Source organism: Mobula hypostoma, chromosome 5 (genome assembly GCF_963921235.1).
Source record: "Mobula hypostoma chromosome 5, sMobHyp1.1, whole genome shotgun sequence".
In the NCBI taxonomy this organism is placed as follows: Eukaryota; Metazoa; Chordata; class Chondrichthyes; order Myliobatiformes; family Myliobatidae; genus Mobula; species Mobula hypostoma.
This window is the reverse complement of record NC_086101.1, coordinates 180943359-180960024: the sequence shown is the minus strand read 5'-3', so window position 1 is coordinate 180960024 and position 16666 is coordinate 180943359. Positions and strand designations below refer to the sequence as shown.

General features: G+C 44.7%; 1 protein-coding gene across 1 annotated transcript in view; it reads right to left on the bottom strand.

The window, feature by feature from the left end:
* Positions 1 to 15847, bottom strand: part of hpgd (15-hydroxyprostaglandin dehydrogenase) — a 74504-nt gene extending 58657 nt beyond the window's left edge. The window contains exons 1-3 of the mRNA XM_063049480.1: positions 15617 to 15847; positions 14682 to 14805; positions 5256 to 5362 (exon numbers count right to left, since the gene is read on the bottom strand). Of these exons, the coding sequence (XP_062905550.1) occupies positions 5256 to 5362; positions 14682 to 14805; positions 15617 to 15709 (324 nt within the window). The 5' untranslated portion in view covers positions 15710 to 15847. The remainder of the gene's footprint in view (positions 1 to 5255; positions 5363 to 14681; positions 14806 to 15616) is intronic.
* Between the last annotated feature and the right edge of the window lie 819 nt (positions 15848 to 16666).

Sequence of the window (16666 nt, the reverse complement as noted above, 5' to 3'; positions counted from 1 at the left end):
AAACCATAAATAGTTAAATAGTAATATGTAAATTATGCCAGGAAATAAGTCCAGGAACAGCCTATTGGCTCAGGGTGTCTGACCCTCCAAGGGAGGAGTTGTAAAGTTTAATGGCCACAGGCAGGAACGACCTCCTATGACGCTCTGTGTTCCATCTCGGTGGAATGAGTCTCTGGCTGAATGTACTCCTGTGCCCAACCAATACATTATGTAGTGGATGGGAGACATTGTCCAAGATGGCAGGCAACTTGGACAGCATCCTCTTTTCAGACACCACCGTGAGAGAGTCCAGTTCCATCCCCACAACATCACTGGCCTTACGAATGAGTTTGTTGATTCTGTTGGTGTCTGCTACCCTCAGCCTGCTGCCCCAGCACACAACAGCAAACATGATAGCACTGGCCACCACAGACTTGTAGAACATCCTCAGCATCATCCAGCAGATTTTAAAGGACCTCAGTCTTCCACTCAAGCTTCCTCCTGTACCTGTCTTTAGCCTCCCTGATCCTGGTTTTCAGGTCCCTCTGTATTGCCCTCAGTTCCTCCCTATTTCCATCTCTAAACGCCCTCTTTTTAGCATTCAGGATATCCTTAATATCCTTTGTTACCCATGGTTTGTTATTTGAATAACAAAAGACAGTTCTTGTCGGAACATTGCAGTCCACACAGAAGTTGATGTAATCAGTGATGCACTCTGAGAGCCCATCAATATCCTCTCCATGTGGCTCACAGAGTGCCTGCCAGTCTGTCACCTCAAAACAACCCTGGAGCGCCTCATAAGCCTTCTCTGACCATTTCCTCACTGTCCTCGAGGTTGCAGGTTTACTCTTCACCAGAGGCACGTAGCAGGGTTTTAGATGCACCAGGTTGTGATCTGACCTTCTCAATGGGGGGAGAGGAGAGGAGCTGTATGCATTCTTAACGTTAGCGTACATCAAATCCAGAGTCCTCTCCCCTCTGGTTGTACAGCTCACATACTGCATGAAGTTGGGCAGTGTTCTAGCCATGGTAACATAGTTAGTCACCTGAGATGGTAATGAGGGCACTCGGGTGCTGGGTTTGTAATCTGGCTATGATGGTGTAAATGATGTTACACGCCGACGTCGGGTTGGCAGAGGGAGGGATGTACACAACAACCACAATTGCATGCGAGATTTCCCTTGGCAAATAATATGGCCGGAGTCCAACAGCAAAAAGTTCAATATCCGGGCTACAGACACGTTCCTTGATCGTAATATGACCAGAATTGCACCATCTGTTGTTTACCAGAACCGCAAGCCCCCCTCCTTTACGCTTACTGCTCTCAGTGCAATTCCGGTCAGCTCCAACGGTCTGGAAGCCCTCTATGGAAACACTTTGATTGGGTTATTCTCTCTTACAATCCCTGCTTTGACCTTTTTTGGCACTGAAGATTAGATTTACCAACAGTCAGCCGACAAGCATGCCTTCGGATGAGAGTTAAAGCGGACTGACCCAGCATGCGACGAGGAACTCCTAGTGCTTGTTCTTGTAGAAATGAGACTGCAGGGCAACATCAGACTTCAGGCATGTCAGTCAGTGGCTTGTGCTAATATTATTCTTTTGACACAGTAGCTGTGTGCTACTGTAGACACTGTGGTTTACAATTTGCCCTGGAGGAACACGGCTTCGTTCAGCTGTATACGCGTATCATTGAATGACAATGAAACAAACTTGAATTTAAAGTTAACAAGTATGGAGAATGTGCAGACACTGCATGATCAACAACTGATCAGGACTGAACCTGGAGATGCTGTGCTAACTGCTGAGCCAGTACATTACAACATGTAAATGTTTTGTTGATAAAGCCCTCATGAGTTAGTTGACACAAGCCACACACACAATGCTGCAAACTTTGATGAACTCGGCCAAGAAAATCCCTTCAATTCGATTAATTTTTTAATGATATAACACATCCCTTGACTGTAAATGTTTTTTATATTCAGATATTTATCACAACACATTGATGAAGGTAGAGTAGTAGATGTAGTGTAGAGCAGTAGATGGATTTCAGCAAGGCATTTGACTAGGTACCCCATGCAAGGGTTATTGAGAAGGTAAGGAGGCATGGGATCCAAGGGGACATTGCTTTGTGGATCCAGAACTGGCTTGCCCAAAGAAGGCAAAGAGTGGCTGTAGACGGGTCATATTCTGCATGGAGGTCGGTCAGAAGTGGGGTGCCACAGGAATCGGTTCTGGGACCCCTGCTCTTTGTGATTTTTATAAATGACCTGGATGAAGAATGGGTTAGTAAATTTGCTGATGACACAAAGGTTAGGGATGTTGTGGATAGTGTGGAGGGCTGTCAGAGGTTACAGCGGGACATTGATAGAATGCAAAACTGGGCTGAGAAATGGCAGATGGAATTCAACCCAGATAAGTGTGAGGTGCTTCATTTTGGTAGGTCAAATATGATGGCAGAATATAGCATTAATGGTAAGACTCCTGGCAGTGTGGAGGATCAGAGGGATCTTGGGGTCCAAGTCCATAGGACACTCAAAGCTGCTGCGCAGGTTAACTCTGTGGTTAAGAAAGCATACGGTGCATTGGCCTTCCTCAACCGTGGGTTTGAGTTTAGGAGCCCAGAGGTAACGTTGCAGCTATATAGGACCATGTTCAGACCCCACTTGGAGTACTGTGCTCAGTTCTGGTCGCCTCACTATAGGAAGGTTATGGAAACCATAGAAAGGGTGCAGAGGAGATTTACAAGCATGTTGCCTGGATTAGGGAGCATGCCTTATGAGAATAGGTTGAGCGAACTTGGCCTTTTCTCCTTGGAGCGACGGAGGATGAGAGGTGACCTGATAGAGGTGTATAAGATGATGAGAGGCATTGATCGTGTGGATAGTCAGAGGCTTTTTCCCAGGGCTGGAATGGCTAGAACGAGAGGGCACAGTTTTAATGTGCTTGGAAGTAGGTATATAGATGTCAGGGGTAAGTTTTTTTTATATAAACACAGAGAGTGGTGAGTGCGTGGAATGGGCTGCTGGTGATGGTGGTGGAGGCAGATACGATAGGGTATTTTAAGAGACTCCTGGACAGGTACATGGAGCTCAGAAAAACAGGGAGCTATAGGTAACCCTAGGTAATTTCTAAGGTAAGGACATGTTCGGCACAGTTTTGTGGGCCGAAGGGCCTGTATTGTACTGTAGGTTTTCTATGTTTCTATGCTTTACATTGAAACATACAGTCAGTAGACTCTTAAGTACCTAATAAAGTGGCTACTGAATGTTTGTAGTCTTCTACTGCTGTAGCCCGTCCACTTTAAGGATCAAATCAAGTCTAATCATCATTCAGACCATACATGAATACAGACAAACGAGACAGCTTTTCTCTGGGGCCCAGGTGCATAATGTACATCCAAGAGTAAGAAAAAAAAATCATACATCATACTCAAGAAAACACATGTATAGTTTAAGTCCCTGACTAACATTCAAATTGTTGGTACAGCTCTTGGCAATCAAGTCTGTCCTTCTGCCAGTCGGACACTAGAGGGCAGCACCAGCAAGTGAGGCCAGCTCCCAATTGAGCACAAACCCCACACTACACTGCCTCCAGTTTGATGTGTCGTGCGTTCCGAAATGCTCTTCTGCACACCACTGTTGTAACACATGGTTATTTGGGTAACGAGCTCTTCGGGCCTGAGCGGGGAGCCAAAGATCACTGGGCTGTAAGATCTTGAGAAGCACCTGAATTGGTTAATTGTTGTTTAACAAGCCATAAATTGCATAGAGTTCCTTTTTTTTTCTCAAGTATAAAGCAATCTCATGTTGCTTTCTGCTTAAGCTCGCCAAGTTTATTTTGATAGGCTTAGATGTCTTTATTTTAGTGGATTCCTGAATATCATTAACCATGGATTTCTAGCATTGCAGTGTCACTTGACTGTGCCTCAGGCATTCGTTTGGAATTATTATCAACTCCATTTGCCATTTCTACATCAGAGTCTGTCTTTCTTCTGCACATTGCTAGCACACATCGTGACAAATCGATTTACTGTCATCTTCCTATCAGCTTGAACCAGTCTGGCTATTTTCCCCCGACCTCCCTCATTGACAAGGTGTTTTTACCCACAGACATGCCACTCACTGGATTTTTTTTTTCTCCCCTTTTTGGTTCATTCTCTATGAACTCTAGACACAGATGTGTGTGAAAATCCCAGGACATGAGGAGGTTCTGAGATGCTCAAACCACCCCATCTGGCACTAACAATCATTTCACAAAGTCATTGAGATCACATGTGTTCTCTGTTCTAATGCTTGGTCTAAACAACACTGAACCTGTTGACCATGGATGCATTGACTGGCTGATTAGATATTTGCATTAACGAATGGGTGTACCAAGTAAACTGGTCACTGAGTATATAGTGAAATGCATCATTTGCATGAACAACTAATACAACCCAAGACTGTGCTGGCCACCGCCTGAATGTGTAACCACACACTCTGGCATCAAGATAGTGTGCCCATGATGTACAGCTCAACAACACAAACAACCACAGACCAGCAGCAGCAAAACAAGTCTATACACACACACACACACACACACACACACACACACCTCCAACCCCCAGTTCAGGACATGTCCAGACCTCCAGCCTCCAGTGGACTCACCGACATCCGGTCTCCAACATCTTCAGACCCCAGACCACCTCACCAACCCCTCTCCCAAAACATATCCGCTGAAGATGACATTTCTTATTGCTGTATGGCTCACTGTGGCAGGCAAGTAGGCCTCTGCTTACCTCTCTGCTTTGATGATGGTGGTTCTGTGTTATGGATTGGACTACTGCGCTTACAGACTGGACTTTTTCAGACTTGCCGTTTTTATATTCTGTGTTTTTCGCCTGCTCCTTTCTGTTTTGTAGTGCAAGGGGTGGGAGTTTGGGGGGGGGGTTGATGTTTTTGGTGCCTTTTTTTGCGGGGAAGGGGGTTTTGGAATCAATGTTCTTGCTCTGTTTTGTGCAGGGGGAGTGGGGAGTGGGGTTTGGAGGTTGATGATCGGGATGCCGTGCTTTTTTGTGCAGGGAGGTGGGTTTGATGTTACACTCTGAATGACTTGCATGTTATTTCTTTGTTACGTGGCTATCTGGAGAAGACGAATCTCAGCGTTGTATATGGATACATATTTTGATAATAAACGAACCTTTGAAATAAAAGTGCAGCGTGTTGCGGTTGACAAGATTTCAGAAACAATATTACCTTTTTCAATGGCATAACGTGGGGACACTGTGTTCTTACCAAATTAATGTTGATTGTTTGTTCCCAGTTGTTCTCATTGTTAATTCCAGCATTATTGCACAGTATATCCAGACTTCCAAAGCGTTCAAGTGCTTTCTTAAAAGCACCTAAAAATCAATATAGGATGGAATCACAGAATAGTAAGATCGAAGAATGTTTGAAGTCATTTCTAGTACACAAGTGTAAAAGAGACCAAAATACAGTATAGTTACTCTGGATCTAATGCAGTGTATATATTTAAAAAAAAATTACACTAAGACATAATAAAAAAACACAATAAATATAAATGTATAACTTAGTGTATGTGTATATACATGCATATATATACATACACACACATATACAGTAAATGCAGGATCTGGAAATTAAACACAAAATAATCTGCAGATGCTGGGGTCAAAGCAACACTCACAACACGCTGGAGGAACTCAGCAGGTCGGGCAGCATCCGTTGAAACGATGAGTCGATGTTTCGGGCCCGAACCCTTCGTCAGGACTGAAGAGGGAAGGGGCAGAGGCCCTATAAAGAAGGTGGGGGGAGGGTGGGAAGGAGAAGGCTGGTAGGTTCCAGGTGAAGAACCAGTAAGGGGAAAGATAAAGGGGTGGGGGAGGGGAAGCAGGGAGGTGATAGGCAGGAAAGGCGAAGAAGGAATAGGGGAAAACACAATGGGTAGTAGAAGGATGCAGAACCATGAGGGAGGTGATAGGCAGCTGAGGGAGGGGGCAGAGTGAAATAGGGATAGAGGAAGGGAGGGGGGAGGGAATTACCAGAAGTTGGAGAATTCTATGTTCATACCAAGAGGCTGGAGACTACCCAGACGGTATATGAGGTGTTGCTCCTCCAACCTGAGTTTAGCCTCATCATGACAGTAGAGGAGGCCATGTATGGACATATCTGAATGGGATTGGGAAGCAGAGTTGAAGTGGGTGGCTACCGGGAGATCCTGTCTGTTATGGCGGACAGAGTGGAAGTGCTCGAAGAAGCGGTCCCCCAATCTGCGTCGGGTTTCACCGATGTAGAGGAGGCCACACCGGGAGCACCGGATGCAATAGATGACCCCAACAGACTCACAAGTGAAGTGTTGCCTCACCTGGAAGGACTGTTTGGGGCCCTTCTCGCCTCATCAATGATGCCCTCACCCGCATCTCCTCCATTTCCCGCACTTTGGCCCTCACCCCATCTTTCCGCCACAACAACAGGGACAGAGTTCCCCTTGTCCTCACCTACCACCCCACCAGCCTCCGGATCCAGCACATTATCCTCTGCAACTTCCGCCACCTTCTACAGGACCCCACCACTAAGCACATCTTTCTCTCTCCACCCCTCTCCGCTTTCCGCAGGGATCATTCCCTCTGTGACTCCCTGGTCCAAATGTCCCTCCCCACGGATCTCCCACCCGGCACTTATCCCTGTAAGTGTAAGTGCTACAACTGTCCCTACACCTCCTCTCTTGCCACCATTCAGGGCCCCAAACAGTCCTTTCAGGTGAGGCAACACTTCACTTGTGAGTCTGTTGGGGTCATCTATTGCATCCGGTGCTCCCGGTGCGGCCTCATCTACATCAGTGAAACCCGACGCAGATTGGGGGACCGCTTCGTGGAGCACCTCCACTCCGTTCGCCACAACAGACTGGATCTCCCGGTAGCCACCCACTTCAACTCTGCTTCCCATTCCCATTCAGATATGTCCATACATGGCCTCCTCTACTGCCAGGATGAGGCCAAACTCAGGTTGGAGGAGCAACACCTCATATACCATCTAGGTAGTCTTCAGCCGCTTGGTATGAACATAGAATTCTCCAACTTCCGGTAATTCCCTCTCCCTCCCTTCCCCTATCCCTATGTCACTCTGTCCCCTCCCCCAGCTGCCTATCACCTCCCTCATGGTTCTGCATCCTTTGTGACGAGAATACACATAAAATTAAGATGTTTGCTGGCCTGGGTTAGCATCAGTGACATCAGCAAGTGGTCTGCCACCTGCCCTCAGGGGAAGGAGAGATAAGGAACAATGGAGCAGCGTCTGGAGATGTGTAATGAAGGGACGGGGGAGAGAGAGCTGTCTGGAGCGGCTCCCCCTTTGAACCCTGAACTGCTTGAAGTGATGGACAGGCGATACCCCAGCAGGGGGATAAAAAGGGACAGGTTCGCTAAGGCAGGACACACGACACCCAAGGTAACGAGACCCTGGAAGCGGTGCGCCTCTCACAAGTAGGTGGGAAGTACCGGACAACGCACAGGGTGGAAAGGTATGATCAGCGGGAACCCGGTGTGTGTCCGCCCTTGCCTGGGTGCTGGGTTCACTGCAGAGGATCGACCGCATCTGGAGGAGGGGTCACAGTCGGTGACCTCAGGTGATATCACCAAGGACCTGCCCAAAAGCTGCTTGTGAGCCATATCGCCGGTCTGTGAGTGAAGCCGTATCTGAATGATCAGTCGTTCCCGTTCTCTTTCTCTCCCCCCACGTTGTCCATCGCCATGGCAACGATTACTGCGAACTGAACTACTAAATTGGACTGAACTTTGAATCACCTTGAAATTTGGTCATTTACCCCTAGGCAACGATAGAGCTTGATTGATGCTGTTATCTTAATTCTGTGCACCTGTGTTTATCATTGCTGAACTGTTGCATTTATTATCCTTTCGATTACTGTGTTGCTTGTTTCTTCAATAAAACTTTCTTAGTTCTAGTACTCCAGACTCCAACTGAGTGATCCATTTCTGCTGGTTTGGCAACCCAGTTACGGGGTACGTAACACCTTCTACTACCCATTGTGTTTTCCCCTATTCCTCTTCACCTTTCCTGCCTATCACCTCCCTGCTTCTCCTCCCCTACCCCTCTGTCTTTCAAATTTCTGGTTTTTCAACTGGAACTACCAGCCTTCTCCTTCCAACCCTCCCCGACCTTCTTTATAGGGCCTCTGCCCCTTCCCTTTTCAGTCCTGACGAAAGATTCCGGCCTGAAATGTCAACTCATCATTTCAATGGATGCTTCCCGACCTGCTGAGTTCCTCCAGCGTGTTGTGGATCTGGAAACTAGTTCCCTCTTCCCTTTCCAAAGCCCACATCCTCTTGAGGGAGAAGACCTTCTACCTAATAATTCAAATCGCCTGTCCAATTGCTAAATATTTTAAAGAAGTTAAGCATTTAACATGCTTGTTATTATTATCTAATCTCAGGGTTCTGTACTCTTATACATTCTCAGAGCATTGTCCCATTCGACACTGACACCATTACAGTCACTGTCTTGTGTTACATGTTTTCAAACATATCAAGGAGGAATCAAATACGATTTCTGGGAACTTTAATTCTTTCTTTGCAAACAACTCCCATATTCCGAGAATGCAGATAAATAAGAGAAGTAAGATTAAGTTTCTCTTTGTTTTATTTCTTCATTTTCTGACTCACACCGTCATATGTAGTGGTTGCAATGACGCTCTGCATTGTTATACTGTTTGTACAGTGTCTTTTTTCCAGATGTTTTATCTCTCACATCTGGTTTGTTCCTTATTTCCAAATAAGGGATTGACACTGCATCCCTCCAATTCTCTCACACAACTAGCAAGTTCAATCAGAATCAGGTATATTATCACTGGCATATGTCGTGAAATGAGTTTTGTGGCAGCAGTACAGTGCAATATATAAACTACTATAAGCTACAATAAAGAATATTAAAAATAAGTAGTTCAAAAAAGAGCAAAAAATTCATGGACTATTCAGAAATCTGATGGTGGAGGGGAAGAAGCTATTTCTAAAACACTGTGTGGGTCTTCAAGCTCCTGTACCTCTTCCCCAATGGTAGCAATGTGAAGAGGGTATGTGCTTCACGGTGAGAGTCCTTCATGTTGGATGTTGCTTTCTTGAGGCAGCACCTTTCGATGATAGTGGGAGGCTAGTGACCATGATGGAGCTGGTTGAGCTTGTAACTTGCTGCAACTTCTGATCCTGTGCATTGGTGCCTCCCTTTCAGACAGTGATGCAACCAGTCAGAATGCTCTCCACAGTACATCTGTATAGAAATTTGCAAGAGTCTTCAGTGACATACCCAATCTCCTCAAATCCCTAATGAAATTTAACTGTTTGTATCAACTCAAAAAAGTGCTGGAGGAACTTAATAGATCAGGCAGCATCTATATACAGGAATGGACGGTCACCAGTCCTGGTCGAAAACATAAATGCTGCCCGACCTGTTGAGGTTTCCCAGCACCTTTGTGTGTGGCTTCAGGTTGCCAGAATCTGCAGTCTCTCATGAGTCCAATTAGCTATTTGCATGACGACAATCAGAATATGTTATTAAGTTTTCTGACTTGCCTCCTGAATCATAAACAACTTCACAATGTAAGCAAGAGAAGGAATTGATTATGAACTTCAGGAGAGCAAGCATCCTCATTGAGGGGTCAGTGGTGGACAGGGTGAGCAGTTCAAGTTCCTGGGTGTCACCATCTCAGAAGATATATCCTAGGCACAACATATTAATGTAATCATGAAAATAGCATACCATTGGCTCTTCTGTTAAGAGTTTGAGAAAATTTGGTCTGTCACCAAAAAATTCTTATAGAATTTCCATAGATGTACAGTGATGAAAGTTCTGACTGGTTGCATCTGTGGTTGGTAAGGAGATTCCAATGCAGGGATCCCAAGATACTCAGGAAGTTGTGGACCCAGCCACCTCTATCACAGGCACAACTCTCTCCAACATCAAGGTCACTTTCAAGAGTTGGTGCCTCAAGATGATATCCATCACAAAGTACCATCCCTATTTGGTACATGCTCTTTTCCCCAGACCATCAAGGAGGGGTACAGGAGCCTGAAGGCCACACTCAATTGTTTGCAAAGTTTCTTCCCCTCTGCCAGCAAATTTCTGAACAGTCAATCTACCCATAAACCTCTACCTCAACGTTCTGTATTTTGCACTATATATATTTGTAACTTACAGCAATTTTTAAGTTTTTGTACTGAACTGTTACTGCAAAACAAATACCATCTCATAAATAATAATAAACTTGATTCTGACATTTCTCACTGCGTCGTATGCTGCTCACACATTGCATCATCGCTTACTGTCTGTGTGTGTGTATATATATATACACACACACATACATACACATATGCCCACCAGTTATTGACCCTTCTATGAAGGTGGAAGGAATTTCATATCATAAGGCATATGGTGTGCTGGGGCGTGGTGGGGGGGGCGTGTGGAAGAGTTGAGTTCAAAAGCCGTGAGGTAATGTTGAGGCTCTATGAGATTGTGGAGAGCACTCTAACTGGCTGTATCACCATCTATATCATTAAGGACCCCCACCACCCAGGACATGCCCTCTTCTCATTGCTACCATTAGGGAGGAGGTACAGGAGCCTGCAGGTACAGGAGGTACAGGGAAGCAGGCTGAGGGTAGCAGACACCAACAGAATCAACAAACTCATTAGTAAGGCCAGTGATGTTGTGGGGATGGAAGTGGACTCTCTGATGGTGGTGTCTAACACCCTAAGCCAATAGGCTGGTCCTGGACTTATTTCCTGGCATAATTTACATATTACTATTTAACTATTTATGGTTTTATTACTATTTATTATGTATGGGGCAACTGTAACAAAAACCAATTTCCCCCGGGATCAGTAAAGTATGACTATGACTATGAATATGAATGAAGGCACACATTCAACCATTCAGGGACAGCTTTTCCTTCTCTGCCATCCAATTTCTGAATGGATATTGAACCCATGAATACTACCTCACTACTTTTTTTTTTACATTACTTACTTAATTATATTTATAGTCATTCATGTTTTTATTATGTATTGCATTGCACTGCTGCTGTAAAAACAAATTTTACCATATATTCCAGCAATTTTAAATGTGATTTGGATCCTGAACTTTGGTTAGACCACATTTGAAGTATTGTGATCCACTCTGTTCACTTCATTATAGGAAAGATGTGCAAGCTTTAGAGAGGGTGGAGAGGAGATTTACCCGGATGCTACCTGGATTAGAGAACATGTCTTATGAGGATAGGTTGAGTGAGCTGAGGCAGTTCTCTTTGAAGTAGAAGGTAATGACAGGTGCCTTGATAGAAATGTACGAGATCATAAGAATAGAATGAGTAAATAGCTGGACACTTTTCCCCAGGGCAGAAATGGCTAATATGAGAGGGCATAACTTGAAGGTGTTTGGAGGAAAGTGTTGGGGGTTGGGGGGCTGCCAGAGATCAAGTTTTTTTTTTAAATACACAGAAAGTGATAGTTAGTTGTGTTACACACCTCGTGGGTATCTTGTGACTGTCTTATGAGCATAATGTAATGGTCTTGTGGAGGTCACATGATGTGATTTTCCCGCCAGTGTGAGGTCATATGATGACCTGTTCTCAACAGGTATAAAAAGGGAAACCCTGTTGTGACGCAGTTAGTTTCAGTTTAGTTTTGTGTTAGTTTGTCAGTTACTCCGTTATGCTGCATATTTGTCTCATGACGCAGTTTTGTTTTAAAATGGAGTTTTCCTTTCTTTTTAAGGTGCAAAGATTGGTGCTAGCAGTTTCGCCAATTACTGCCAGTTTTGTGTGTCGCATCTATAATTTTTACTTTACAGTTCAGGATTGGAGAGTGAAGAAAGAAGTGAATAAAGTTGGAGTCGTTTGGCAGTTTTATAAAGGGTCGACCTTATTAAGTTTTCATTCAGAAATAGTGACATGCATCTGACATAACTCCTGCAAGAGCAGGGAAGTTTGTGCAGTGTTCACTCGCCAGAAAAAAGTCAGTTCCTTTAAGCCGTTGTATTTCCTTCGTCGTGAATCCTTTGGAGAAGCAGCAGTAATGTCATGTCTTTGAAGAAATCTGTTTCCAGAGAAATCTCTCCTTATTGACTGTGTAAATCACTTGAACTTTCAAATTTACTACTTTAAGAACTGTTCGAATCTACCACTTTAAGAACTGTGTTCGAATTTAGCACTTTAAGTGTTCCAGAGCTGCCGTATAGCAGTTAACTTCCGGTTAAGTTAGTCGTTTAAATATTTTTCCACTATTGTTGAGCAGAGTTTAATAAATATTTGTTTGTTTATAAAACCTGATTCAATTATATATTCATTGATGCTGATTATGTAACACTTGGAACATGCCGCAAGTAGTCATAGGGGCAGATAATTAGGGACATTTACGAGTCTGTTAGAAAGGCACACGGATGAAAAGAAAAATGGAAGGATATGTAGGAGGGAAAGGTTATATTGACCTGGTGTAGGATAAAAGGTCAGCATGACATCATGGGTTGAAGAGCCTGTGCTGTTCTACAAAATCAAACAACATGGAGTCAGGCCCCTCAGTCTATGTTGACCACCCAGTACTCATCTAGACTTATCCCATTTGACAAAGATTGGCTCATCACATTTAACACCCTGACAATGCAAGTTTGCATCTGCATGCTTCTTACTTGCAGAGAGGGTAACAGCCTCCACCCAACACTGTGGCACTATCTTAGTGTGCCCTGATCTATTGAGAAGAAAATGCGAATCTTACAGTGCTAGACAATGTAAAAATATTGAGGAAAACAAAACAATCAACTTTATTGTCACTGATTAAATAGCATGAAACTTGTTTTACGGCAGCGGTACAGTGAAAACCTGTGTGGGGATCTTTAAAATCATTTTCCCAGGGTAGAACCGTCAAATGCTAGAGAAGGTGCATGCAAAGGAGATGTGTGGGCATGTTTTATCCAGAGGGAGAAGTAGGCGCCTGGAATGAGCTGCCAGGGATGGAGGTGGAAGCAGTCAGAACAGTGTTCGTTAGAAGGCTGCTAGACAGACACATGAAACTAAAGGAAATGGAAGAATATAGATTATGTGCAGGCAGATTTCCTTTAATTTGGCATCATTTTGCCACACATGTAGTCTGAAGGGTGTGTTCCTGTGCCATATCATTCAATATTTTACCTACAGTTCAAGTCATGAAGAGTCTAAATGACGTAAGAAAATTAATATCACTGGGACTGTTCGGTACAAGTCTAAGTATCAGAAAATACTTTGGACAAATATTAATACAAGAGGTGTGCGTGGGTGCATCAGCATGTACTTGACATTTACTGAAATTACATACACGTTGCACTGTTGCAATTATTAACCTACAAATCTCTCCAATTGATGACACTGTGTTATTGATCAAATTAAGATTCAACTTGCCTTTCCTTCTTGCTTCAGGTTATGCGAAAATTAGAATTATAGAGGATTCCAGGCCATTGGTTAATCAGGGCAGCTGCTTATTTGGGATAACTCTTAAAGAACAAAAACTAATTGAGAAAATAGCTGGGATTCTCTTCATTTATTTGGAACATTATGCTGTTTAACTGGAACAGGAGACTTGCTGAACAGTTTCTAACTGGCGTCAGTTGCGTGCAGTTGTTAGATACAAAACCATGCTTTGAGCAAACAGTTTTTAAATAGCATCAGTGGTATGTGCTTCTGTTTTAAAAAGTAATGATTTTTATCACTGGTAGTTGGCAAGAAATAGGCAGGAAGACAATTCAGAACTATTTTGCTTACTGCGGTTTCAAGCATTCAGGCTTGGAGATGCCAAATACGGCCAGGAGTGAAAGTAAAATGATCTCACTATTTCAACAAGTCAGGATCTACAAAGAATTTGAAGGCATCAACAATCATCTTGAATGTTACAATTAAAATGATGATTTGGAGGATGCAATTATCAAAAAATTGTCTGAAGGCCGTCGATTATCTACACGAGGTGTCTGCACTGATTTTGTTCATTTATAGTCAATCAAACGAACACAGCAGTGTACAGTCAGCTCCCATGGCTCCAAAGAGCTGTTTGCATGCAACGGGGCGCACCCCGGCACAGCAGTTCAACAGGGCGGGTTGAACTTGGTGAGGGTAGCCATCAGTGGGATCGTGATATGCCTGTCCCAGCATGTGAAGTCAGCTTTGGCGGACTGGGCAGGTGAGATCTTCAGTGAGACCCAACGGCCAGGGAAGCTGCCCCACAATGCTCTGGAGAAGAAAGGGTATGGCGGGGCACAGAAGTGGTCATGGTCAACCACTGCAGCTAAGGAACCCAGTTGTGACGAACGTCTTACCACTGAACCCGGACTTCTGAGGTCGAGAGAGTGAAGTGGAGTTTCCACTTTAAAAACCTTCCCGCACAGCTTCCTGCCATCATCAAATACGATGGACAACTACTAGGAACTCGTACACAGTTTTATACTACTGTAGTAGCATCAATAGTGTTCTAATTGGTTCTGTATTCCATTTAAACACACAACATGTTACTCAGTTTATCTTTTTCTTAAAATATGTTTTTAGCTATTTCCTTGAAACATCAGCTAATTGGGGCAGCCACTTAATTAGGCAAAAATGTACTGGTTCCAGTGTCACAATTAACCAGAAACCACTGTATTATCAAAGAGATCAAGATGACACCCTTCACCACTTACATTTCAACTGTTCTTCAGATCCCACATCACAGGCAATGAACAAAGTGTTGCAACTATCAAATTCCATATCCAAATCATTCTTACAGGATTCACCGGCAACGGCATTCACATCCAGGAGAACGACCTGAGGTTTGGGACAGCAGGGTGAAGGTAGAGAGTGAATGGAAAAGAGAGAAGCAACGCAGAGGACAGGGGGAGGTGGGGGAGACGGTCAGAATAAGGATGGGGTGTAGAATGAGTGGTCAGCGAGTGGAGGAATGTGGGGAGGTGATGGCGGTGAAAGGGTGTGATGGTGGAGGGGAGAGGTGGACAGAGAAGAGAGGACGGATGGGGAGAGAGCACAGTAGGAGTGGAAGAGAAAAGAACAGTGGGGGTGAGGGAAACATGCACCTAACAGAGGCAATAAATGGTGAGAATAAAAAAAGGGGGAAAGGGAAAAAGAAAGCTGAGAGGCCAGAGAAAGAAAAGGAGGGAATGAAGGTGTAACTACAGAGGGAACATAGAGAAGGAATGAGAGAGCATGTTTAGGAGGAATGGAGAAGAAACAGAAGGGGAATGGGTGAAATGGGAATGTAGTGATAGAATGAAGGGATGAGGGAAAAGAACAGAGAGAAGGGGAAGGAATGGCACAAGAAGGATGCAGGGAAGAAACGTATGGCAGGACTGGAGTGGGAGAGAAGAGGGGAGGGATGAGGGAAGATGTTGAGAGGGGAGGGCGACAAGGAATGACAAAGTAGTATACAGAGTGAAGATAGGGGACGAATGGAGAAAAAGAACAGAAGGGATAAACGCGTGGGCAATGACGCTAAGAAGAGAATAGTGGAGAAGCGCGGCGCGATGGGGAGAGGGAGGGAGAATAGAAGGCAAATGAAATGGAGTGCCACCATGTAAGTGGACGGGGCTCAGCATCCCCACCGGCAGCGTAAGCGAGATACCTTACAGCCCTGCCGGAGCAGCGCTTCACTGAACGCCCTGCCGATCCCCTGCGCCGCTCCTGTCACTAGCGCAACTTTGCCGGTCAGAGCCATCGGCAGCCTCGGAGTGCTCGCAGTTCTCGGCGTGGGGAGCCTTTATTGCACGGAAGGAGGCGGAAAGAGCGAGAGTCCGTTCTCGTAGTTTAGGGGCAGTGACCTTTGTGTTCCACAAACTTCAGCAAAGCTCTTCCCCCCTCCCTCCCTCTCTCTCTCTCTCTCTCCCCCTCCCTCCCTCCCTCGGTTTACTCTGTGAACAGCAATGTTTATATCACGTGCTTCTTTTTCTCTTCCTTCGTTCTGAAAAAGGCTCCGCGAATTGAAAAGGTGAACGTATTTGTCCTCTGCAGCTATTTCCTGGCCTGCTGAGTTTTACCAACATTTGATTTTGTTATTTCAGATTTCAAGCGTCTACAACGATGTAACCAGTCCTTCTTTGTTACTTTGACAAAACGTTTCAAAGTCTTGCGCCACGGTAATGTAGCGGTCAACGTACGGGTTCCCTTCGGCTGCTCCGGTCTACACACACACCAAAAGACGTATGGTTTAGGAAGTGATTGTGAGCTGTCCCGTGACGAGATTAGGGTTAAACAGGTGGATTGCGGGGCGGCGCGACTCGTTGGTCGGGAAGAACCAGTTCCGCGTTGTATCTCTGAACAAATAAAATAGCACTCTACTAGCATGACCACAGAGATTCAAGAAGGTAGCTCAGCATCACCTACAGGAGATGATAAGTAATGGGCAATATACTATCACGTTCCACAAATTCAAAACGTATATTACAGGTTCCCGGGAAGTCGTAATCAATACACAGCTCAATGTCGTACATTTTTGTTAAGTGTAGTTACTGTTGACTTGTGGACAGAGTCCGCGGCAAGACAGCAGGAATATAACCGTGATAAGAGTTAAACTCCAAACAAGGGACCATCTGCGGATGCTGGAAACACACACACACACAGAGTGTTGGAGGAACTCAGCAGGTCAGGCAGCATCAATGGAAAAGAGCATGGAAAG